At 46.1% G+C, this 21506-nt stretch overlaps 2 protein-coding genes across 4 annotated transcripts; one reads left to right on the top strand and one right to left on the bottom strand.

Annotated features, from left to right (window-relative positions):
- Nucleotides 1-409: 409 nt before the first annotated feature.
- fam83d (family with sequence similarity 83 member D) lies at nucleotides 410-4559 on the bottom strand. Its single transcript, XM_041958179.1, has 4 exons — nucleotides 3955-4559; nucleotides 2219-2386; nucleotides 1923-2047; nucleotides 410-1764 (listed from the first exon to the last, which is right to left on the bottom strand). The coding sequence occupies exons 1-4, from the start codon at nucleotides 4438-4440 to the stop codon at nucleotides 891-893; spliced, it is 1653 nt and encodes a 550-aa protein (XP_041814113.1). The 5' UTR covers nucleotides 4441-4559; the 3' UTR covers nucleotides 410-890.
- A 3287-nt stretch (nucleotides 4560-7846) lies between these two features.
- On the top strand, nucleotides 7847-21268 carry si:ch211-232b12.5 (zinc fingers and homeoboxes protein 3). Of its 3 annotated transcripts, none has more exons than XM_041962710.1 (3): nucleotides 7847-7945; nucleotides 16321-19231; nucleotides 19773-21268. In XM_041962710.1, the coding sequence occupies exons 2-3, from the start codon at nucleotides 16518-16520 to the stop codon at nucleotides 19804-19806; spliced, it is 2748 nt and encodes a 915-aa protein (XP_041818644.1). In that variant the 5' UTR covers nucleotides 7847-7945; nucleotides 16321-16517; the 3' UTR covers nucleotides 19807-21268. The 3 variants fall into 3 exon arrangements, with proteins under 3 accessions (XP_041818644.1, XP_041818636.1, XP_041818653.1); XM_041962702.1 differs by having other exon boundaries at nucleotides 7856-8133; XM_041962719.1 differs by lacking the exon at nucleotides 7847-7945 and adding an exon at nucleotides 13420-13440.
- Nucleotides 21269-21506: the final 238 nt, after the last annotated feature.

Genomic DNA, 21506 nt, shown 5'->3' with positions numbered 1-21506 from the left:
AACAGCAAGGAATTAGCAGTTCTACAAATCCAATCTATGTAAAGGAGCCTTCATCCTATTCTATGCTTGTAATCTGAGTTTCTTCTCTAAATCCACCCTGGACAGCAACTGTGACTGGCTACGTAATCAGCAGAGGTGCCAGTATCACAGATGCTGGCTCTCAACTAATTGCATGAAGGCACTGCAGTGTACAAGGAGCAGGTGCTCACTCTCTTTGCGAAGTCACTTTGGTGTGGTTTGCTTCCTTGTGTGTCCAGGAAAACAAATGTTTTCAAAGATATTCTTCACATGGATTTGATTGCAATTGCGAGTACAATGGAGCTAGAAGTGAACACATGAGCTGGATAAGTAGGAAGTGTTAGAAAAGACAAAAAAAATAAATAAAATAAGCACTCATCTAGCAAAATACTACTTTGTTTATTAGCAAAGCACAGCGAGAGCCAGCTGCTCTCTGGAATGTTGTTCAGATGCAGTTACAGCAGCCAAATGTGATTAAATAACCAAAACAGCACTTCAATGCATTTTCACTCATTCTACAGCAGATATTATCCAGTCTTAACCACCTCAGCAAATGACTGTCATTAAACTGACATGGTCAATAAATGATTATTGCACTGTGTCTTTGGTTAACATAATAATTCCTGCAACATTTTAATGTTATTTATGAATCTGCATTGCCATTACACACACAAAAAGAAATGCTTTGACAAGGACAGGACACAGCATGAAATGCAGGACAAAAGTAAGCACTGCAGAAAAGAAGACAAATAGAAGAAAGCTGCAATTCTACTGCATAAGCCAAAACTGTTTATTTGAAACAGAGGATCCACAAGAAACCTTACCACAGCTCTCCCCCACTACCCCCCATCACCCAAAACCCTGAAAACAAACTAGTGTACACATCTGGCTCTTGGCCATGTGCCCATGCCCGCACTTTCAACAAGCAGTCTGGGGTTTGGTTCCTGCCCACAGTCTTTGTGTACCCTCTGCCTGCTGTGAGCACCAGACCCCTGAGTCATGTTGGTGATGTCCGCTAGCTCTCGCCTCTGGGACAGGGCGGTCACCATGTGCTCCAGCCTGGAGCGGATGGTGGAGTAGTGGTGCTGGCGCTCTTTGGTCAGCTTGTGGAAGCAGTCCTTTAGGGTGCCGTCTGGGGCTGCCTGGGTGGGCAAGATCTGCCTGGGAGACACAAATGAGGGAGAGGTGGCCCCTGTTGGTCCCGTGCAAGTTGGTGTGATGAGGTCTGGGTCAGTCTGGGTGTCGCTGTCCGTCAAGGACCGGCTGGTCTGAGTGAAGGCGTGGCAGGAGATGGTGCAGGGGGTCACTGGCTTTTCCCCTGCTAGCTGGTCTGCAGGGAAACAGCGAGTGGTGCTACCGGCCAGGATCTCCTCCTGCATGTGCTGCTGCTCCGTCCAGTCCTCATCTATGGTGGAGTCGGACACTGGGTTGGTTTTACAGCAACCTGGAGTCAAGGGTTCACACGGGGGGTGGGCAGCTAAGGTTTGGGGCTTGCGGGTGGGGGTGCTGGTCAGAGACACCAGCTCAGCAGGCCTCTCCCTGGCCAGGCGAGGGGAGGAGGTGACCAAGTGTTTGAGGAGGAGAGGATCGTGGATGCTGCTGTTTCGGACACTTGGAGGTCCGCGAGTGTTTATAGGTTTCGACTGGGCGTAGAGGATGCGGAACTCCTCGTCAAATTTCTCTGTTATCTGACCAGAAAGCTCGATCAGGTTGCTGCTGTTTAGTTTGCCATCAGTCCAGTTGAACCTACACAGGAATGGGATTTAACAACATGCATGACAGATACAGCTGCTACGATTCTCCAAACCCAGCAAGAAAATGTATTACATTACAGTCAATTTCCATACCGCGTTATACCCAGCAACAGCATTTGACTATAGGGAAAATGGTTAGCAGGCTGTTACCTGTAGGAGCCCGTAGCCACCTTGTTTCCATCGATCAACATGAACCTCTCATGAACTTCCCCAGTAATCCTGGCTCCTGACCTCATGTAATAAGTTGTACCTGTTATGATTCGAACTCTCATTTGCTGTACGGATTTTAAAAAAGAGAGAGAGAGACAACAAGAGAACAGGAGTGAGAAGCGTGGACCCGCCCAGTCATAATCAAATCTCAAAAGGACATATTTTTATTTGATGCCATTTGAAGTTGGCATTACGCACACAGAGCCACACCCAGTTATACTGAACCAACCACATACCCGAAGGTCATCCAGGCGAACGCCGACATTTCTGCACATCTTAAGGAAAGCGGGAGCACATGATTGGTCCAGCAGGATGTAGACAGGGACTTTGCGGTGGGAGCATGCCTCCTGAAGATCCTTAAAGATATCCAGGTCTGTCAGGGAGTCTGTAACTATGGCAATCACCTGCAGTGGAAAATTACAGAGGTAATATAATAGAATTCCTTTTAGGACTGCAGCCACGCTCTCCCAGATGTAGCACATGACTGTGTTTTTATTATTTTCAAATGCAAGGCCTTATTCAAACAGAGCTGCGAATCTCTGTCAGACACACTCCCAGTAATGTGTGTGCTGATGAGCTTTCTATTGACTGTGGTCTGTTACCATGGCAATCGGCAGTAACGCTTGGTCAGCAAACATGTTACTTTTATACAGGAGACAAGTAGGTGCACTGTTGGGCTGGCATCCATTTTCCTGAGCTTTGGGAGTGCACTGAGATTTCTCTTTTTGCGAGGAAGAATGGAATTTCACATGCTGTGGTGAAGGTTGTGTGTCGAGGATTAGACACGGATGTTTACATATCTCAGATTTGTTGCTTCACACGGGTGTTATCCACATGCAGCTTTGTTACGAGTTCCTCACCTATTAGGATGATGGTGTGTGGGCGCTTATTTTTAGGAAAATGTGAGAAAACACGAGTTAAATTTCACAGAAATCCAGGACCAGGCTGTTCCTGTGAGCTGACCGGTGACGCCATAGGCACAGTGTGTTGTTACAGTCAGCCACGCCGTTGTACAATAAAGACTGTGTGCAGGGGAGCGGTTCAACATCACAAAGGGAGAGACGATCTGACGGTTAAACTCGGATGAGAATATTTTTCTCAGGTTGCCAGCACACTGTGTGTACACCACCACATTTTAGCTGCAAACCAGAGAGGAAATGCAGTGTTTAAATCTCTAATGAAAGAGGGAGTGCAAACTTTCATGGAGGGGAGCGAAGCAAGTCGAGGCACATCTGGCACACAGGCCCTACGCAGGCCCGAGGTGCTGCTGAAGCCGCACACTCCCTTCATGCTGGTATGTTTCATTTAAAAAAAAGAGAGGCTGGAGTGACAGCTCCCATCAGGAACATCTCCATGAATATTCATGCTCGGTTTTTGTTTGTTCCATCCTTTTGGTCACTACTTTTTTTTTCTGATCAAGATTTCAAAAGCCTGAACTTCTGAATTTCAGACTGATCAAGGAAATTCCATGGGGACAATCTGGCATGTATTTTAAGGGTGATACAAAGAAGATTTTCCCTCCAAAAACGGCTTAATAAGTGACTGTATACACACACACACTCACTTGCTGTCTTGTGGTGGGCCAGGGGGGAGGGGGGACTATTTTACAAAATATCATTTTGCAAAAATATGAATCCTGTTTTAGGATGATAACACACAAAGCCATACTGCCATTGCCTCACTAGCAATTAGGCCTAGAAAATACAATAAATATGAACCACAGGGTATTACAATATAAAATAATGGGAGAGTAGAAAATACAAAAACAGAGGACAGCTTGGTATTATACAGTCTGTCCCTTCAGCAACATCAAAATGAGAAATAAACGCTGATAATATGGCACCAAAGCCTGCAGGATGGTGTATTTTTCACATTGAATAATGATCCGTTTACAAATTATACCGAATCAGAAAAGGGAATTATTAGGTCAACCAGTGTGCAGCTGTGTTTTTAACAGTTTGGTCGCGCATACCTCTCTGGCACTTTTAATCATACGCCTCGCAGCCTCCTTGCAGCTATATATGCACTCCCCGTAGCTGGGCTGGAAGTGCGCCACGGCCCGTGTGACTCCCCGGTAGGAGCCGGCGGTGAAGGCAGGCCAGCCCATCTCCAACAGCGGCGGCTCCACGTCCGACACCTCGGGGAAATAGGTGACGGAGGAGCAGTCCACGGAGCTGCTGAGCGACTGCTCCAGCGCCTGGTCCTCGCCGTGGAGGGACACGCACCGCGGGGGCACGGCGGCGCTCCTGATCCGCTGGATCTCATCGTCGGACAGAAAGTTGGGCATTCTCTCTTTCCTGAGGAAGTCCAGAAAGTTGTCGAGCCCCCCCGACAGCAGCTCCTCCAGAGCCAGCCGGTGCCTCTCATTGTACAGCTCTTGCAGGTTCAGGTCGTCGGCCCCGGTGTGTTTTGGACCCAGCCTCAGAGGTGAGTCGTCCAGGAGCTGCGACAGCGCCATCGTTGATTCCCGCTTTCCCTCTAACGGACTTTACCGTGGCACAGGTGACAGGTAACTTTTGACCTACAGGAAGACAAATTCGTATTTTGTTTTTTCCCTCCGCTCCTGTCTCTCCTGGACCCGTATTGGCTGCCGGACGGTTGTCAAACCAGGATGGCGTCTCCGGACTGGCTGAGTCAGACTGTCAGTCTAATGTAAAGCCGGTCTCATTGGCTCATTTGGACGCAAACAAGCCTCCTGTACGTCCCTCTGCTCTGCCCTGATCCGGTTACACCGCAGAGAGCAGCGGGAGCAGGAGCGCTCACTCTGCCGCTTTTCCCTGCTCCCAGGGACGGTGGGATGCCTTGAGACCAGCACCCTGCAGCTCAGCGGCTCTGCAGTTCTTGTGCGGTCGTTTGCAGTGAACAGGAGCAGCGCTTTCCGTTTTATTGTGTGAAACATCTCCCTAACGCTGGGCCACACTGTCAGTGGCCCTGTTTGTTTACAATCCTGAAAAAAAAACAATGTTGTGTAATGACTGTGCTTGAGGTTTAGATTGTAAAATACTTGCAGGGTTGTGATGGCCGCAGGCCGACTAAGTACACTGCGCTTCAGTGTCCAGATGTGTCACGAAAATATTTTTATCGACGTGTTGAGGGTTTTAACAGGAAATCAGACCGTCACGAGGACATTCAGCCATGCTAAGGTCACGGACAAAGTAATAATTAGTATCGTTTACCAGGAAGAGGTCCAATCAGCAGTCCACCAGCCTGTCAACTAGCGCGCAATGTGCACAAACCCACCGCGAACCTGCGGGTAACCATAGCAACAGTATCCACATCTGGTGCGTCTGTTTAAACTGACGACAAGAAATGATCCATGATCTGAACACGGCCTGTTTCAACTAGAGCACAAGTTCGTTAGTATGCTTGTCCCGATGTATGAAAATGATGGATTCAGCGGAGTAAACTCCATACCGCCTCCGGTCAGCCTGATCGTCACCCTGTCAGGCTACCTCGCACATGGTCCTATTTTTATTAGCTGGGTACACAAAAATAGATTACTTGAAGCGTGTAGGCCTATTTGTCGGCCATCTGAACTTGCAATGGGTTTGGTGACACCCATGGTGACGAGCGGTCACTCATCTTGTGTGCGTCGTGACGCTGCAACAGGCTGCGGAACCTCGAGCCGAAAGCTGCAGCATACCGTCTTGCAGTAAATTCAGCGGAAGAAAATAAACCGGAAAGCTGCAACCATGAACGAACCGGCACGGTTTTTAATTCAGAGGACAATCAAGAGAGCCTCTGACCTGTATTCAATACGGATGATAGCCGGCGCATAGGCTTCTGGACCGCAAACGCAGGCACGCAGTAAAGGAGATACACACAGACACACTCACTCCCCCAGCCTCACCCACAAAAGGTCCAACAGAAGGCAAAAACACTGTAAAGTTATAAAGATGCTAACGATTAAAAAATTAAACACTGCATTGAGCCAAGAACGCTGCCCATCACTCCATACCCACAGTGTGCTCATGAATGTGTTGCTGTAACAATAAAAGTTTCATTTTGTCAAATCTGAGACAGATTTAATCCTTGTACAATACCAGATTGTGCCCAGCTCCCGCAGACCGGAACCACGGGCTGGGTTTTTGTTTTGCCGTTGAGTGATTCATCTTCCTGATAGATCATCTTTGTTCTTCCTGACTGTATGCAGCCACAGCTACAGGCAACGTCTGAACCCAGTGAGGACAAAGTGGGAGGGAAGAGCAAATCCGTGTTTCCTAAGCACTGGAGGCCTGCGGTATAGCCCTGTGTTCATACTTTATATTCAGACATTGAGGCTGCTGTATTCACGTTTTATATGCTGTAGCCTAAAGTCCCCCCAGTCATTACACATTCACATAACCAAGCTTGCACACTAAACACATTATATTGCTGGAATATTTCAAAGTAGACATTTAATGCGACCGCAATACTCACTGGTTTCAGAGTTACTTTGTCTTAATGTCATTTCTGCACTATAACTACAATGTTGTCACATTTCTCTTGTTGATATGTTCTCTTATCCTTCCAAAATATATCACCATCAATCTTTAACTATTACTTTTTACTATTAGACCCTTATTCTGAATACCCCTCCCTTTGTTTTGGACTTCTGCGCTTCTCTCAATGCGCTTTTACGCATTGAAGGTGATGCCGAGCAGTGGTGTGATGAAGGTGTAGGACGAACTCCGCTGATACGAGCTTGTGTTGAAGAGAACTTTATTAATAAGCAGTATCAGATCAGATGTCGGCACTCGGAGAGAGCTTCAGGGTCAGATCAGAAGACTCTGCTGTTAACATACAGACAACACAATATATAGCATGGCGTTTTGTCTTACTCCACCCATTTCATTCCTAACTCAAAAACAAGATCATGTTCTGCTAATTGTCTTACTGAGGAATGTTTTCCTCAGCTTTTACCAATTATACCTGTCGACATATATCCACCTTTATAAGGGATTTACGTCCGAATAAGCCCCTTTGTACACATTACCACGTCTGGTTTCCCTCTTGCTGATCTGCCCTGCGTGACCTCACATACCACTACTAAGAGTCGCCTACACCTAAACATCAGTTTACCTCTTGTCAGGCTTAAACTGACATATGTTTGATATTTGATTCATCTGATCATATACCTCAGCCCTTATTCTGAACACCTCTCTGTTTGCTTTCTCTCAATGCGCTTTTACGCATAGAATGAGGTCACGAGGGTCACAGCCGTAAAGCCCCTCTTCAACAGAACAAGACCTAACTAACATTGGTAATTTAACTCAAGGAAAATGTCTTCTTCTGTTTAGCTATAAAAAACAATGGACATGAACAACTAGGCTACATTCTGTGCATCTGCGTAAATCGGTGTACCACTATTACGCGTGTGCGTAAAAGTCTATTTTAAGCCGGTGGGCTAATAGGCCTGTGCTTTAAATGACAATTCCCATAACGATTAATATTCATAGTAGCCCATCAAGAGTTTTTTTTTCTAAAGACGGCAGCCATCTATTGAAAAAAAAACATGTATGACCTAATTAAGAGGACCTTTTGGGTGATGAAGCTGACTGAAACGGCGGATCACTGAACTCCTGTCAAATCCCAAATTTACACAATACAATCCATCTGCTCAGCCTGCTCCGCGGCGCCATTGTAGCTATGTATAACCCAATCTGTTAGAGCACGCCTTACCCCTATAACGACATACCCAAATGTGCACTGGGCTCAGTATACGTACCTCCTCCTCCCCTTCTACACACACACACACACACACACACACACACACACACACACACACACACACACATATCCCCATCTCATCCCCGCCCCTCTCCAAAATTTTAGATGAAAGGGCTTTTGGATTTTGGATGACGCTCCGAATCACGTGTTCATAGGAAATACACTCGCTATAATTTTTTTGGAGCTGCCTCGTCCTGCACCGCCGACCATAGTTGTTTTGCCGTCTCCATACAGTGTGGCAGAGGGGTGGAAAGGTAATGTAATGTAATGTACCTTGCCGTGGTCACTGACGGGTTCACGCCAGTTCACCGGGTTCACTTGAGGAGAGCTCCCACCCCCTGCTCGCCTCCTCTTCTTCTCAAAACGCAACGATCGGAGCTAATCCAATATTATTCATTTATATATTAATGTCGGATTCCATTTTTTCCCACCGACTGTTGAGGTAAGGACACATCTACTCTTCCAAAACGCGAATACCTCTCATTATTGGCGTGGAGCGATCTCCAAAGTTGTTTACTGAAATTATGCCTCGCTATTGAATATTGAATTTTCATCTGGTGCTGTAGTCAAGGCAGTTTATATGAAGTCGCCAATGTATAAAATGGCGACAGTAGGTGGAGGAGGGGGTGGACGATTTTTGGGAATATTCATAAGGTTATATAGAGTGCCAGATCGCCTTTGGCAAGTCGGCTCCGAGGCAGTGTGTTGCCCCACAGCCTTGTGAATGGAGTGAAACGGGTTAACTCGTCAGTTTGTTACAGTTACAACAACGGATCCTCCGTCTGGCTGAATTTGCGCTCCTTCTCGCGCTATACAGTGTGGCGTATCTGCTTATTTTATTGCACAACGCGCCGTATTTCCCCACTGTGCTGCGAGTGAGAGTGCTTTTAGTTGTGAAAGACTTCTGAACACGGCGCTATAGCAGACTGATCGGCTGGTATAAGAAGCCTCCGAGTCCATAGATGTTCAAACTGCACGCCAAGTATCAATTTTCATCTATTGATCGCTCACTCGCTACACATTTCTTCCTCTTGCCTGAGCCGAAAGGTAGGCCTGTATGTCTATGCACAGGACTCTTTTTCTTTCATTTCCTCCTCTTCCTCCTGCCAACATGTGCTGCTTCCCTACTCTCTCTCTCTCTCTCACACACACACACACACTCACACACACACACACACATTGAAACATATACAGTACAGTAAGTAGAGCTGCTCATTTCAGGAGCTCACTTATATTTTGCAAACTGTGGATTATCAGCGAGGCGTTGTATTAAAAAAAATATCAGTCCCTGAACGCTCACATTTTCTGTCTGTACATAAATATTGACCCAGCTTTGAATGCCATGTGTCCCCCTCTGCCTTTAGGGGAGGGACCTCTGTGCTGACTAATGTTGCCTCGGTGGATCATGTGTGGGTCCGTGACACAAGAGACAACCCCATAATATTCAAGCGGCCAGCTAGACAGGCATGATTCACTGGAAATTTTTGGAATGTGTTTTAATTATTTAACCATGTAAGCTTGTTACATATAATGTAGGTCATGGAAATGACTGCACAACACTTCAGCCATTGAGGTTTTCCTGAGAGAGTAGGTGTTTGGACTACGGAGAGGGACTCCGAGCATGGAGTCCAGTCTCCAGCAGACATTTCTGCACTCCGATAGTTAATTTTCAGGCGTGTGTGATGACTGGCTAAACAAAGGTAAATGAGCTCTTGCTGTGCGGAGCTGGCAGATTGGGTTCAGCTTGGCCCGGTGAGTTTAGTGTGTGTGGAGGTTTTCACTCCAGCAGGACGCTTACACTAGGGGAATGTCAATTCCCTTTGTGGATCCCTGGGAACGGTCTTCCATCTCCCTTCTCGGAACTGCTCTAATGAGGCCAGGCATATTGCCTTTCATCCCTCACTCCCTGCAATTAGGCACAGCTCATAGTTTTCGTTATGGCCACAGCAGAGTGTTTGCATAGGCAGACACAATGTAGTGGGCCAAGACTGCCCACTCCCCTCTGCAAAGCAGCGTCTCTGCTCATGCCACCCCTCATATACTGTACCTGGAAAACGGCACTTTTCAGGATTTGGTGTACTGTTTTCTAACAACACTCAGCGTGGATGTTGTGTTTGTGTGTGCCTCCCACAGCTCGAAACGAATCCCCCTGCCAGAGAATACCGAGGAAGGTCATATGGTCATGATTTGCAGATTTAGCTGACATGGAGTGTATAACATTCCTTGAGTTCAGAGAAGAAAATCAACTATCTAATGCCAACCAGATCTATTTTCCAGCCGTTTTTATACAAACAAGCATTCACGATAGTGGCATACCTCATGATCCTCACAGAAAATTCTCTGAACCACAACGCGGAGTCATATTTTTTTTCCACCAGAAAGGACGGCGTTCTATACAGGTTCACTTTTATTTGGGTCTTTCATCCTTTTTGGTATTGCCTTTGTCATCGGATCAATGCCGTATCGAAGCCCAGACCCCTCAAAAGCCTCACTAAAACAGCATGTTTGCACAGTTCCAACCAAAAGAGACGCCCGAGCGCTGACGGGGGGAAAAAACCTTGGGGCTAGTGGGGAAAGAGCCCCTGCCACTTTCTCTGTCCCATGCAAGAAAGGTTTGGTCAGCAGGAGCTGGCATTTGCCAGGCTTTGGCAGTTAGAGGAGGCTGTGATGTCAGCCATTTTAGGATGGACAGTACAATGTGCGGTACGCCGCCATCTTTCTTCCTTTTCTTCTTAAGTTGCCAAATGAATGCCTGTAGTCTTGGCTACAGAACTGAAGAAGTTATTCATCAAAAGTGATGTAAAAGGATGCATGACTCAGAATTCTTTCTCTGTGCACCATGGTTTATTTGTCTGTCATTCATCTGGGCCACATATAGAAGGGTTCAGAGAACAATGTAAGATTTCAACAGTGAGCATTCACCCTAACACAAAACAGGACCACGCAACAAAGATGCTCAGACAGGCAGAGTGCAGGAGGTATGTCGCGTACGGCCACAGACTCCAGGCCTCTGCACTGATTTAGCAAGACAGGAACGCTAACAGGAGGTCATTGCAGCATGTACAGCTGCAATATTTCTTTCATCAGCCTCTGTCATGAAAATAAGAGCAGCGGAGCCGGGACTTTCGCGTCGCTACGATCTGATTGAGAAAGAAAAAGCAAAGTTGTCGTTGCGGACCTCACCCAAAGTTATCTGAAAGAGGCTTGAACCCTGAATGGACTTTTCAAAGATGGCTGGCGGGGCGTGTGGATTAAGTTTGTCCTGCACCGGATGCAGTCCAGGGGATTCGGTGTTTGTGTTTGTGTGTGTGTCTTGAGGTAGGTGGGTGTGGGCGAGTGACTCCGCTGTGTGTGTGGCGTGGTGGGCAAGGGGAAGAGAGGGGTTGCCATGGCGATGTTAACACATGAGTGGCACCACCGACCGGTCTCCCAGTGGACGAGGCTGCAGTCATGGAGGTAAGGGGTGGGTGGTGGGTGTGGGTGTGTGTGTGTGTGTGTGTGTGTGTGTGTGTGTGTGAGGAGGAGGAGGACGAGATGGCTGACAACACCTGCATCTCACACTCTAATTCAGATACTAATATGCACACAAACACACCCATGAAGAAAAAAAAGAGGAGCCCGCAGTGGAGACGGAGACACTGGAGCCACAGCGTGTCTTCAGCTGGACGGGCGGCGAGGACTGCGTGGACCCATGTGCTGTATTAGCACTGTGCTAAGGACCCTGATGACTCTGAATTGTTTTTCAGCACACGTAACACTGGAGCACGACACTTATTCATGCTGGCAAGCGTACAGTGCCATTCATGCACAAAGATGTCCCCCAAACTGAAACCTGTCCACCCTTACTGTCAATAAAAACCCCGCATTAGTCCACGCTGGCAGCATGATGGACAGAGGAGACACCCAGACACGCAGGAAACAGAACAATCGCAATTCGACAGTCAGCCGTCTAAAGGCTCCCAGCGCTGGATCACGTTTCCCTTATAAATGAGGCGCCATTGTTCCCAATCTCTTCTCTGTGCAAGACAGTAATTGCTCTCTGTCTCTGGCTTATATTTGGGTGTCCAGCTGATCCACTCACATGACGTTAATCTATTTAATGGACATTTGGCAGAAAATGTTCCCGCTAAACAGATTTTTTGATCATTCAAATGTATCTGTCAGGAGTTCCCCCTCTCTGCCCCAAACCCCAGAGGACGCTGGGTCATTTTCTTTGGCTGATTTTTGAAGCAGACTCTGAAGACAGCCGCGGATCACTGTCAAAGCAAATTACACGCAAAACAAATGTTGTCATAGGTGAGAGAATTTATGCCCTTTTTTTTTTTTGTTAGTTTTTTTTTTTTTTTTTTGTTCTGCGACTGTCGCGTCAAGAGACTCCTTGCCAGTTATTCAGTTCAAAGAGAAAGACAGAACGGTGCAGGTGCTAAATGTTGCGGAGGTGAGGAGGGAGTGTGTGTGTGTGTGGAGATGTGTGCCTATGAGGTGTCAGCGGGGAGGAATATTGAAACAGCAGAGCCTGTCATCATCATCAGTCATCCTCTCACTTCACTCCCAAATGTCTGAGTTTTGTCTTCCTTTGTCCTTCTTCCTCCTCCAGCCTTCACATTCTCATTCATGTGACAGGCGGCACAACAAAAACACCAATCTCTGTTTGCTAATGTCAACTGTAGGTGACCCAACAATCTGGGAGTGTCTGAATCAGTGGACTGTTTTGAATTAAATTTTAATGTTTAGCAACCACTTTGCAGCCTCGCCTCCCTTTCCGCTGGTAGCGGCTCGCTGTAGATTGGGCATGTTTTCCTTCTTGTAATATTGTAATTACTGCAGCAGTTTATGAGGTGATGAAAGGGAATACATGCTGCTTTCTCTCAAATTGTGTGCTGAAATTGGAGCAGCACACTCAGCTGTTTGCCGTGTAAAAGAATGGTGAAAATAATTAAATATTAATGAGATGTAAATATAATATTGTTATGGAAATGACAGTGTAAGAGCACATAAGGGAGGCCCTCCTGTAAATCTTAAAGCTGCAATTAAATCAGGCGGAACGTATAAACCCCATCAGAATTTAAACCTAGCCTAATCCCATTTGTTTTGAGACGCTTGTTTGTGAAAAGTTGAATGGTTCAGACGTGGTTTTAGTTCAGCGAACAAGGCCCCTCTGCTTGCGCTGAGCGTGGGTGTTCAGGAAGCACGTCTGAGAGCTCTGCCACTTTCCCTCACTTCAGATACGACTCCGCCGGTCCGCTGAGATGAAAAGAGTTTCCTCCCCCTGTGCCACAGAGCCAGTGCCAGTGCGAGGACATACGACACACTGGGGACAGTATCGTCTGAGCGTTGTCTACCTCGCCGCTGAAACACAAGGCCTGGCTTTTCAGAGGGAACCATTCAATGGCTCCCTGTCTGGGAAGCCCTTGTCTTGTGTCTGATCGCACGTCTCACTCGCCAGATAAAGCAGCCCATTCTTTTGATAGGTGACCTGATTCTTTATGTAACCTTTCTCAACTTTTGGCTTGTCTTGGGTTTTCTCATGCAGGAAGTGGAGTGTTTGTCCGGGGAGGGGAACGTCTGTACTAGGCCAGCGTCTGTCTCGTCCCACACCGGCGTCCCTTCCCGGGGCTGCTACGCCAGTCGCAGGCCGCCGCCGCCGTGACCACTTCGCCCTCTCCATCACCTTATTTTCTGCAGCACCCCGCCATACACTGCGCTGTCCGCGGGACAAACAAAACGAATCACTTAAGCACAGCTAACAGTGAGCCAGCACTGATTTTTCACACTGTTCTATAGCATAGCGACGTCTCTCACACAGATGTTTCAGATGTGCATGACTACATCGCTCCGTAGCGTGAAAGCTGACTTCTAAATCCCTCGTTCAGTGGAACAAACTCAATGAACGCCGTGTCCTCACCAGGGGTTAATCGAGTGTGCCGTCAGAGGATATCATGACCTCTCTGGCGGCAAAACATACAGCACATGCCCGCGTCTGGATGCAGTGAACCGGGATTACTGCATAAGATGCTGGTGACCTAGTTTTTTTGTTGTTTGTTTGTTTTGTTTTGTTTTAGTTTTTTTTTTCTGTCAGAAAGCAGCAGCCGTCAGTGGAAATGAAAAAGAGGTAGATACAAGGAGGACGTCACAGCAGTCTGTCTGGGATCAGTGTGTACTGTTGGGCAGTCATTTCAGGGTTTTAATTCTGGAACAAGTTCATCTTTTATTTACCATCCAGCCGGCCGTGGTGAACATGCACGTGGATGCAGTAAAATGAAAGTCTGTGAAAGTGCTTTTCACTTTGTCCAAACGCAGCGTGACAAAAGAAATCTCTCCAAAGTATGGGAAATTGTTTTCTTTCTAACCAACAAAATGCAGTACAAGATGTTGAGGTATGCTGGATTTAACAGAAGCCAGGGTTTGGGTGGTATGGTGGCTGAATTTGTGCAGCTGATGTTATTCCCAGAATGTCTGCAGGAGAAGGTAAAACCTGAGTGATATGGATAGATGATGATAGGATGAGAGTAGTTTTCAGCAGCATGTCACACATCAACACTTCTCCAGTCTCAGAAAGGAAAATGAGAAAGGCTCTGTGTGTGTGTGTGCACGTGTATGTGTGTGTGCATGCGCACGCCAAAGGTTCACTCATCGGGCAAGGGGTGCAGAGCTACGTCTCCACTTTGATATTTTTTTGTTTCACATATTTTGTACTTTCCAGTGTTCGAGTAGCTATAAGATCCAGCTGTATATTTAACAAAGCACTGGCTTGACTGCAATCATTGTCTTATCCTACAAACTTTGTTAAATATTTGTGGCTTTTTGAGAGAGCAGAGGCATGTTTTTCACTTCATAATGCAGAGAAGAAAGAGGAGAAATGCTGAAGACTGCAGAGGCAATCCGTATCCATCCTTATGGCTTGAGTATTATAGTGAGGGAAAGCCTGTGGACGTGGTTTGCTAATGGCTTTGTGCAGCCAGTGATCTGTGTATTGTTTTTGTATGCATGCATGCAACGCCATGCTGCTTGTTGAACACATTGGGAATGAGATGGTTTGAGCCTGCAGCTTGTAAATGGCTTTAGATGTGTTTGTAATAACCTTCTCAGACCTTATGAGAATGTTTCAGGTCCATTGCAGCGCCATTGTTGGCCGACTGCTGGGACACACACACACACACGCATGCGCACACACACACGCACACACACACATACACACACACACAGTCACCTGATTTCCCCTCTTGACACTACATTATGCCTGTGAAGGTACATTGTAACGTCCAATGTAAAACATATGGCTCACATCCAAGTGTTACAGTAAAATGCTCACTCTCACCAGCAAAGTCATTTAACATGTCTGTTTTACAATATGAATCTAAAGAGGAACAGGGCAGGGCAAATTTTTAACATATTCAAATAAAAATATGTTCCGAGTGTCCCTGTAAAAAATCACATAATTTGAAAGATATATTCATATACATAGAAGACACGTTTACCAGATATTTTTTACACACAACCACAAACCTGTGTGCATATTTTTGCATATTTGCCGCTGCTGCAGACAATGTGAAACAGCTGCTAAGGTTAGATACTAGATATCGGCACTATCAATTCAGAGTGGTGAAGTGCATCCCACTCAATAGAAGCAAAATCCCCAAGGTAATTTGTGGATGATATTTATTTACTGATATTAACTCTTTCCTGGAGGGAGGACTGTGGCATCCGGCAGCAAAGATCCTAAGACTGATTCGAACACAGCTCATCACATTTACAAGATATTAACTTCAGCTGTAGTGTTATTGGCACTCGCCAACCAACATTTTTATTACATGTTTGGTTAATATCATGAAGCTTTACTAAAAATAATTCTGTGGACACATGCCATCAATAATTAGAAGAGCCAAACCTATGGCAACAGTGAAGAAAAACAACAAATATCCCTGAGATTAGACTGTCGTTTCTGGCTCTGTCGATTTTCATGCTCTTTTTTTCTGAATTCATAAAAAGTGACAGCAAGACAGAAGTCTGTAAATCCAAGTAAATAACCAGAACACCGACAGGCTGCATTGAATGAAGGATTGTGTGTGTGGTGCCCTAAAGTCTTTTCATTATTGAAACGACTTTTTCTTTGTGGATTTCTTTAAAATATTTAATGTTGAATATTGTATAATATTTATGGAATCAGCCAAATGTAATTTTAAAACGCTCATAATAATTTTGTTCATGAACTCTGATGCATTTGTTTTTAAATAATGTGTCAAGTGACTGAGATCCACTTTACCTCTTTCAGAAAAATAATTAATGTAACCTTCATTTTTGATTAAAAGCATAATGCAAAAGGCTTTTTAAAGAGAAAGGCCTCAGACTCTTACTTCAGCACTGTAATTGCTGATAAATACAACCTACACTGTATTTCCACCTACACTTACTACCCTGTGTGGGTCTGTGAGCTTCCGCTACATCCTGCTTTCTGTAATATGTCATGTATGTCATATGCTTTTAATTTTAGTATAGTCCATATATGACAGGTTTTTATCATTTTGACGATGATCAGGTATCATAATTCTGTTTCTTTTCCTGAAATTACTAAATTAAATATGGGCTGAAAGACTCACATGTCCCTCTGTTTTGTACTCTTTTCTTACAGGTTCCTTGGGAGCTGTTAAACTTGTCCATGTGACAGGAGTCCTGACGTGGAAGAAGGCATGAAGCAACACTGTGATATCATAGTGGCTGGTCCATGACACTAAACTCCATTCAACCCTCTCCACTCTCCACCCGCCCTCTGTTTTCATCATACTGGACAAGCAATCACTCACTCTCCCATCTACACAAAGCTGCACAATGGCCAGCAAGAGGAAATCCACTGTACCCTGCATGATACCATCCAAATCCAAACATGTGCGTGAGGAAATCATACTGGGCTCGCTACCAGAACTCCTACCAACAATCCCAGAAGATAGCATACTCAGTATCTCTGGAGAAGAGTCTGGCCACTTCTCTCACAGCTCCTCCAAATCCGAAAGTGGCATCGAGATGCAGAAAGGAGGTACATACAGCTGTCCAAAGTGCCGTTTTGAGTCCAGAGATCTAAACTACTTTTTGGATCACATGCACAACTGCCACTTAGACTTCAGGGCCCAGCCCACCTTCTACTGCCTGAACTGTGGGGTATCAGTTGTCCGCTTTGAGGCTCTGGCTCTGCATAACGCTAACGCCCACCCTAAGATAATGGAGGGCTTGGTCACTGCCTCCCTAACTGTTAACAAGAGAGATGGAGTAACAACAGTGGAGCAAAGCCTCTTCACGGACAGCGGAGAGGACTACAGAGAATCTGGGATCTCCCTCACCAAAACCCCGATTGCAAAGATGATGAAAACCAAGGGGGAGCACAAAAAGATTGTGGTTTCGCACACCGTGGAGGTACGGAAGATAGACACTGGAAAGGATGTAGACCCCAGCATGCTGACAAATGTGCCTGAACTCCAAAACGGGGCTCTCAGTGTTTCTGCCGCCCCAGCTATGCCGAGGACCACTGTCACTCATGTGATTACGACGACAGTGTCCAACCAAGTCTTTCACCAGCACACTCCCTCCCTTTACTCTCCCCCCTCCTCTGATTCCAATAAAGACCTTCCAAAGGTGATGATCCCTCTTAGCAGCATCCCCACCTACGATGCAGCCATGGACACCAGCAGCTTTCTCAAGACATCCTTTGGCAAGTTCCCCTACCCGACCAAAGCCGAACTCTGCTACCTAACGGTGGTCTCAGAGTTCCCTGAAGAGCAGATCAAACTGTGGTTTACTGCCCAAAGGCTCAAGCAGGGCATAAGCTGGTCTCCTGAAGAGATCGAAGAGGCCAGGAGGAAGATGTTCAACACTGTGTTCCAGGGTGGAGCACCTCAGAAGCAACCTGCTACACAAGGGCATGTCAATCACATTGCAACCCACCACACTGTCACTGCCCATCCAGGCTCAAAAGGACCAAACTTACAGATGGCCAAAGTTCCCTATGGTAGTATAAAAACCAGGCCTGTCGGAGTCATGGCCACGCAGGCAAGCATGTCAACCAACCCCCATGTCACTAGGGTCTCGTATTCTACTCCAATTGTCCCCCCAATTGTCCCCCCAAAGTTTCCATCCACAGTCAGAACAACAAAGGTACTGACCAAGAATACTCAACCCACTGTGGAGGCAGACAAGAGCAATGGCCTCGGCCTGGACATGGCTGGAAGCAGCGGTTGTGTCAGTAGCACCAGCAGCAGTCGAAGCAGCAGTAGCAGCAGTAGTTGCAGTAGTAGCAGCAGCATCAGCAGCTATTCCAGCAGTAGTAATGGTGGTGAGACTGTCGCCAGGAAGCTGGTGCATAACAGCAGCCCGACCAACAGCATCAACAGCATTGCCACTTGCTCCGCCAACATTAGCAATAATGATGAGCACTGTGTTGCTGACACCAACGGGAAACCAAATGTCAAAAGCAACAGTTTGCCAATTGGATTGGAAGCTTCGAACAGTACCAAGAGTCAAGTGATCATTGATAACACCAGCAAATCCAACATCACCTGTAACAATCATAACAGCGGCGTCATCAGTCCACGTGAGCAGGCCCACGCCACGAAGCCTGAGGATGAACGCGACTTCACCCACAAGACCAACAGCAGTATTAGCAATGAGTATCCGAGTACTACCTGTAATGACAGTGTCCCTAACCTGAACCATGCCAGCAAATCCCCCACTGAAAGCACCAGCACTACTGTCATTACAAAAAGCAGCTCATCCATTTTAGATGAGGGTAAAGGCAACAAGGACTTTCCCATAAAAGGCATGTCAATCTTACAGCAACTCATCAAGGAGGAGGACCCGTTTGCCCGAGACAGAAGCTACCCAGAGCTGAAAGTTGACCCTATCAAGATCAGCTTCAAGAGGTTGAAGATGAATGAGCCAGAGACTGAGGGAGTACATCAAGAACACAAATCTGAGATAACTGAGGTGTCTGCTTCTCAGGCGTCTTTCTCGCCACCCTGGGGCAACAAGACCCCCCAGCAGCTGCACATCCTCCGACAGGTTTTCTCCAACACCCGCTGGCCCAGCAGTCAACAGTACGAGGACTTAAGCGTCCAGACAGGCCTTCCCAAGTCAGAGGTGGTGCGCTGGTTCAGCGACAGCCGGTACAGCCACAAGAACGGGCAGCTGAAGTGGCTGGAGACCTATCAACGGCCGCCTGCAGACTCAGAGGAAGCAAAGGGCCACGGAGGCGCTGAGGCCGAGTCAACAAAGGACTCTGCAGTGGCCAAAAAGAAACTTGTTGAGCAAGACATGAACAAGCACCTTGAAGGAGAAGCAGGACTGAACTCAGGGCAGCGGGTTGTGTGGCAGGATTCATACTCACCGCTGCTGGGTCTGATGGGGTCTGAGGAGAGCGGCGAGCAAGGCCAAGCTGAGGAGTCAGCACAGCCAGGAGTCCTGCAGGATCCCTGGTCAGAGAGAGCAGAGGACCACCAGCAGCCAGTGGCCAGTCAGTCACTTATTGAACAACAGACTGACGCCAATCAGGCCAGGTACGTCCGTCATAATGATCAAATTACAAAGTGTGATAAAAGCCTAAAGTAAGGTACACTTCTCATTCACAGCGCCTTCAGATATTTTACAAGCTTAGTGCTATTTATCAATCAAGAAAGCAAAAAACAATGAAAGCCAGGTGGAGTGATGAAAGCCTGACAGCTTGGTGTTTGTTGTCGTTGCTGCGTGATGTACAGTAAAAAGGAGGCTGGAGAAGTGTGTACAGGTACTCATGCTGAGTAGCTTATTCAGGCAATCAAAGGTCTGTGTTTAAGAAGCTATTTTTAGATAAGGAGGAGTCTGGGCCTTTGAATTATAGATTGAGAGCGCATGCTAATATATGTGAATAAATCATGACAATTGTCTTTGGTGAGGTGGCTTTCCAAGAGGACACAGGCATCTTTTTACAATGCACCCTCCCAAAACCTCACTTGTACATCAGTAATGCAATACAAATGAAGACTTTTAAATCTTGTCCTCACAATTTGTGCACATTTGTGTTTGCCTCTCCGTGTTTGTCTGCGTGTGTGCCGCTGATAGGGATCGCCTGAGGATGGAGCTGCTGGAGGTGTGATGAGGCAGGCCCAATGTCGCCAGAGGAACATCATGTTTAAAGGCTGGCTTGCTTCCCTGGCCGTGGTCTAAAAAGAGTGTTCATAATGACAGCAGATGTGATTGTAGCTGGACCGTTGGACTCTGACTGTAACTGTGAATACCCCCCACCCCTCCTCCTCCGCCTCCTCCTCTTCCATCTGCCATCACTTCCTGCCATCGTCAAAAGAAAGAACTTCTCACCTTTGAGTCCTGTGATGTTTAAGCCTTTCATGCTTCTTTGTGGTTGTGTGGGGAGGGTGCACAATGAGGTCAGTACGAGGGATCAAAGAAAAGAAAGAGAAAAGACGCACACTGACTGGAAAACTGACTTGAATGAGCGAAGATAGGTTAGGATAGGATAGGGCCGAGAGATATTGTTTTGGGGTCAGAGGGAGAAATATATATATATGATTGAAACTGCACTATAAAAGAGGGTTTGTACTGACTGGACAAACAAAAGATGTGTCAAGGAAATGTTATTGTTGGCTTTGTGATATTTTTTACTTTTTTAGCAACCAGTACTTCAGCACTGCCTTGAATTTTACTTTTTCCGTTATTTGGTTTTTCAATTCTATTTACTCTTCTATAGTCACTGTAAGTCCAGATGCAATCAAACATGGTTTATTTAGATCTGTATAAATGTTGGTGATCACTTTGCAGTTCAGCTACACGCAAGAGACTATATACAATGCACTAATGAAGACAGCAATGCTAAAAATCACACTGCCCCACAGTAAAGGTATTGACAGCTCCGTCAAGATCAATACACTACACTGCCCTGCAAACTGAACAGAGAGAAGCCTGTCACGCTAACGTTGCCTTACTCAGCTCTGTCCATGTGTTTATATGACCTGTCTGTCCATCACCTTGCTTTCCAGCTACTGTGCTGTCCTGAAAAAAGAAAAAAAAAAACATGCCAGTGCATCGATGGTCACTGTTCATCTATATCTGTGAAAAAATCTTGTGCTGCTTTCTGTACACTTGGAGATGTTTAACTTTAAGCTGTAATTGTATCAAATATTGTTACTGGCAAAATGTTGTTTAAAGCAAAATTATCAATTTGATCCCTAGACACTGACAGAGTGAGATATTGTGCTAGCTAGAGAGCCAAATGAGGAGATCTTTGCTCTCCTCTGAATTTTCTTGTGTTTATATAAACATACAGTCACTACATGAATCCTATTAAGCTGCATCTTTGTCAAGCTGCTAATAGCTAAGAACGGTGCTATACCATCCAAAGTGAAATTGGAGGTTGATCTCCTACCAGCAGTGTATGCACTTGTGTCGAATGTTACAAATTTATTTTGGTTTGAGATAAATGGAATCTGGACTTACGGTGTTATGATCACTTAAAAAACTTTTATGAAATAGTCTGATCATAAAGCACTGTTGTATCATCCTTTCTACACTTCTGAATCTTTACAGAATAAACTGAATACTCACCAAGCAGTAACGCCTCATTATTCGCTCAGCACCTTGCACCAGGAGTGAATATTAAACCATGGACACTAGACAAATGATTCAGTGTGATGAATGTGTAACAGGTAGTGCAGTGGGGTTGGAGAAATGCATACAGCCTCACCTGCTGGTGAGCAGCTGACAATACAGTTTGCGCTGAGCTGAATTGTGGAGGAAAATTTTTTAGTCTGTTTCCATGGCAGGCAATCGCTGCAGAACAAC

The sequence above is a fragment of the Chelmon rostratus genome, chromosome 2 (assembly GCF_017976325.1).
Source record: "Chelmon rostratus isolate fCheRos1 chromosome 2, fCheRos1.pri, whole genome shotgun sequence".
Taxonomy (NCBI): domain Eukaryota; kingdom Metazoa; phylum Chordata; class Actinopteri; order Chaetodontiformes; family Chaetodontidae; genus Chelmon; species Chelmon rostratus.
This window is presented reverse-complemented; position numbering and strand designations above follow the sequence as displayed.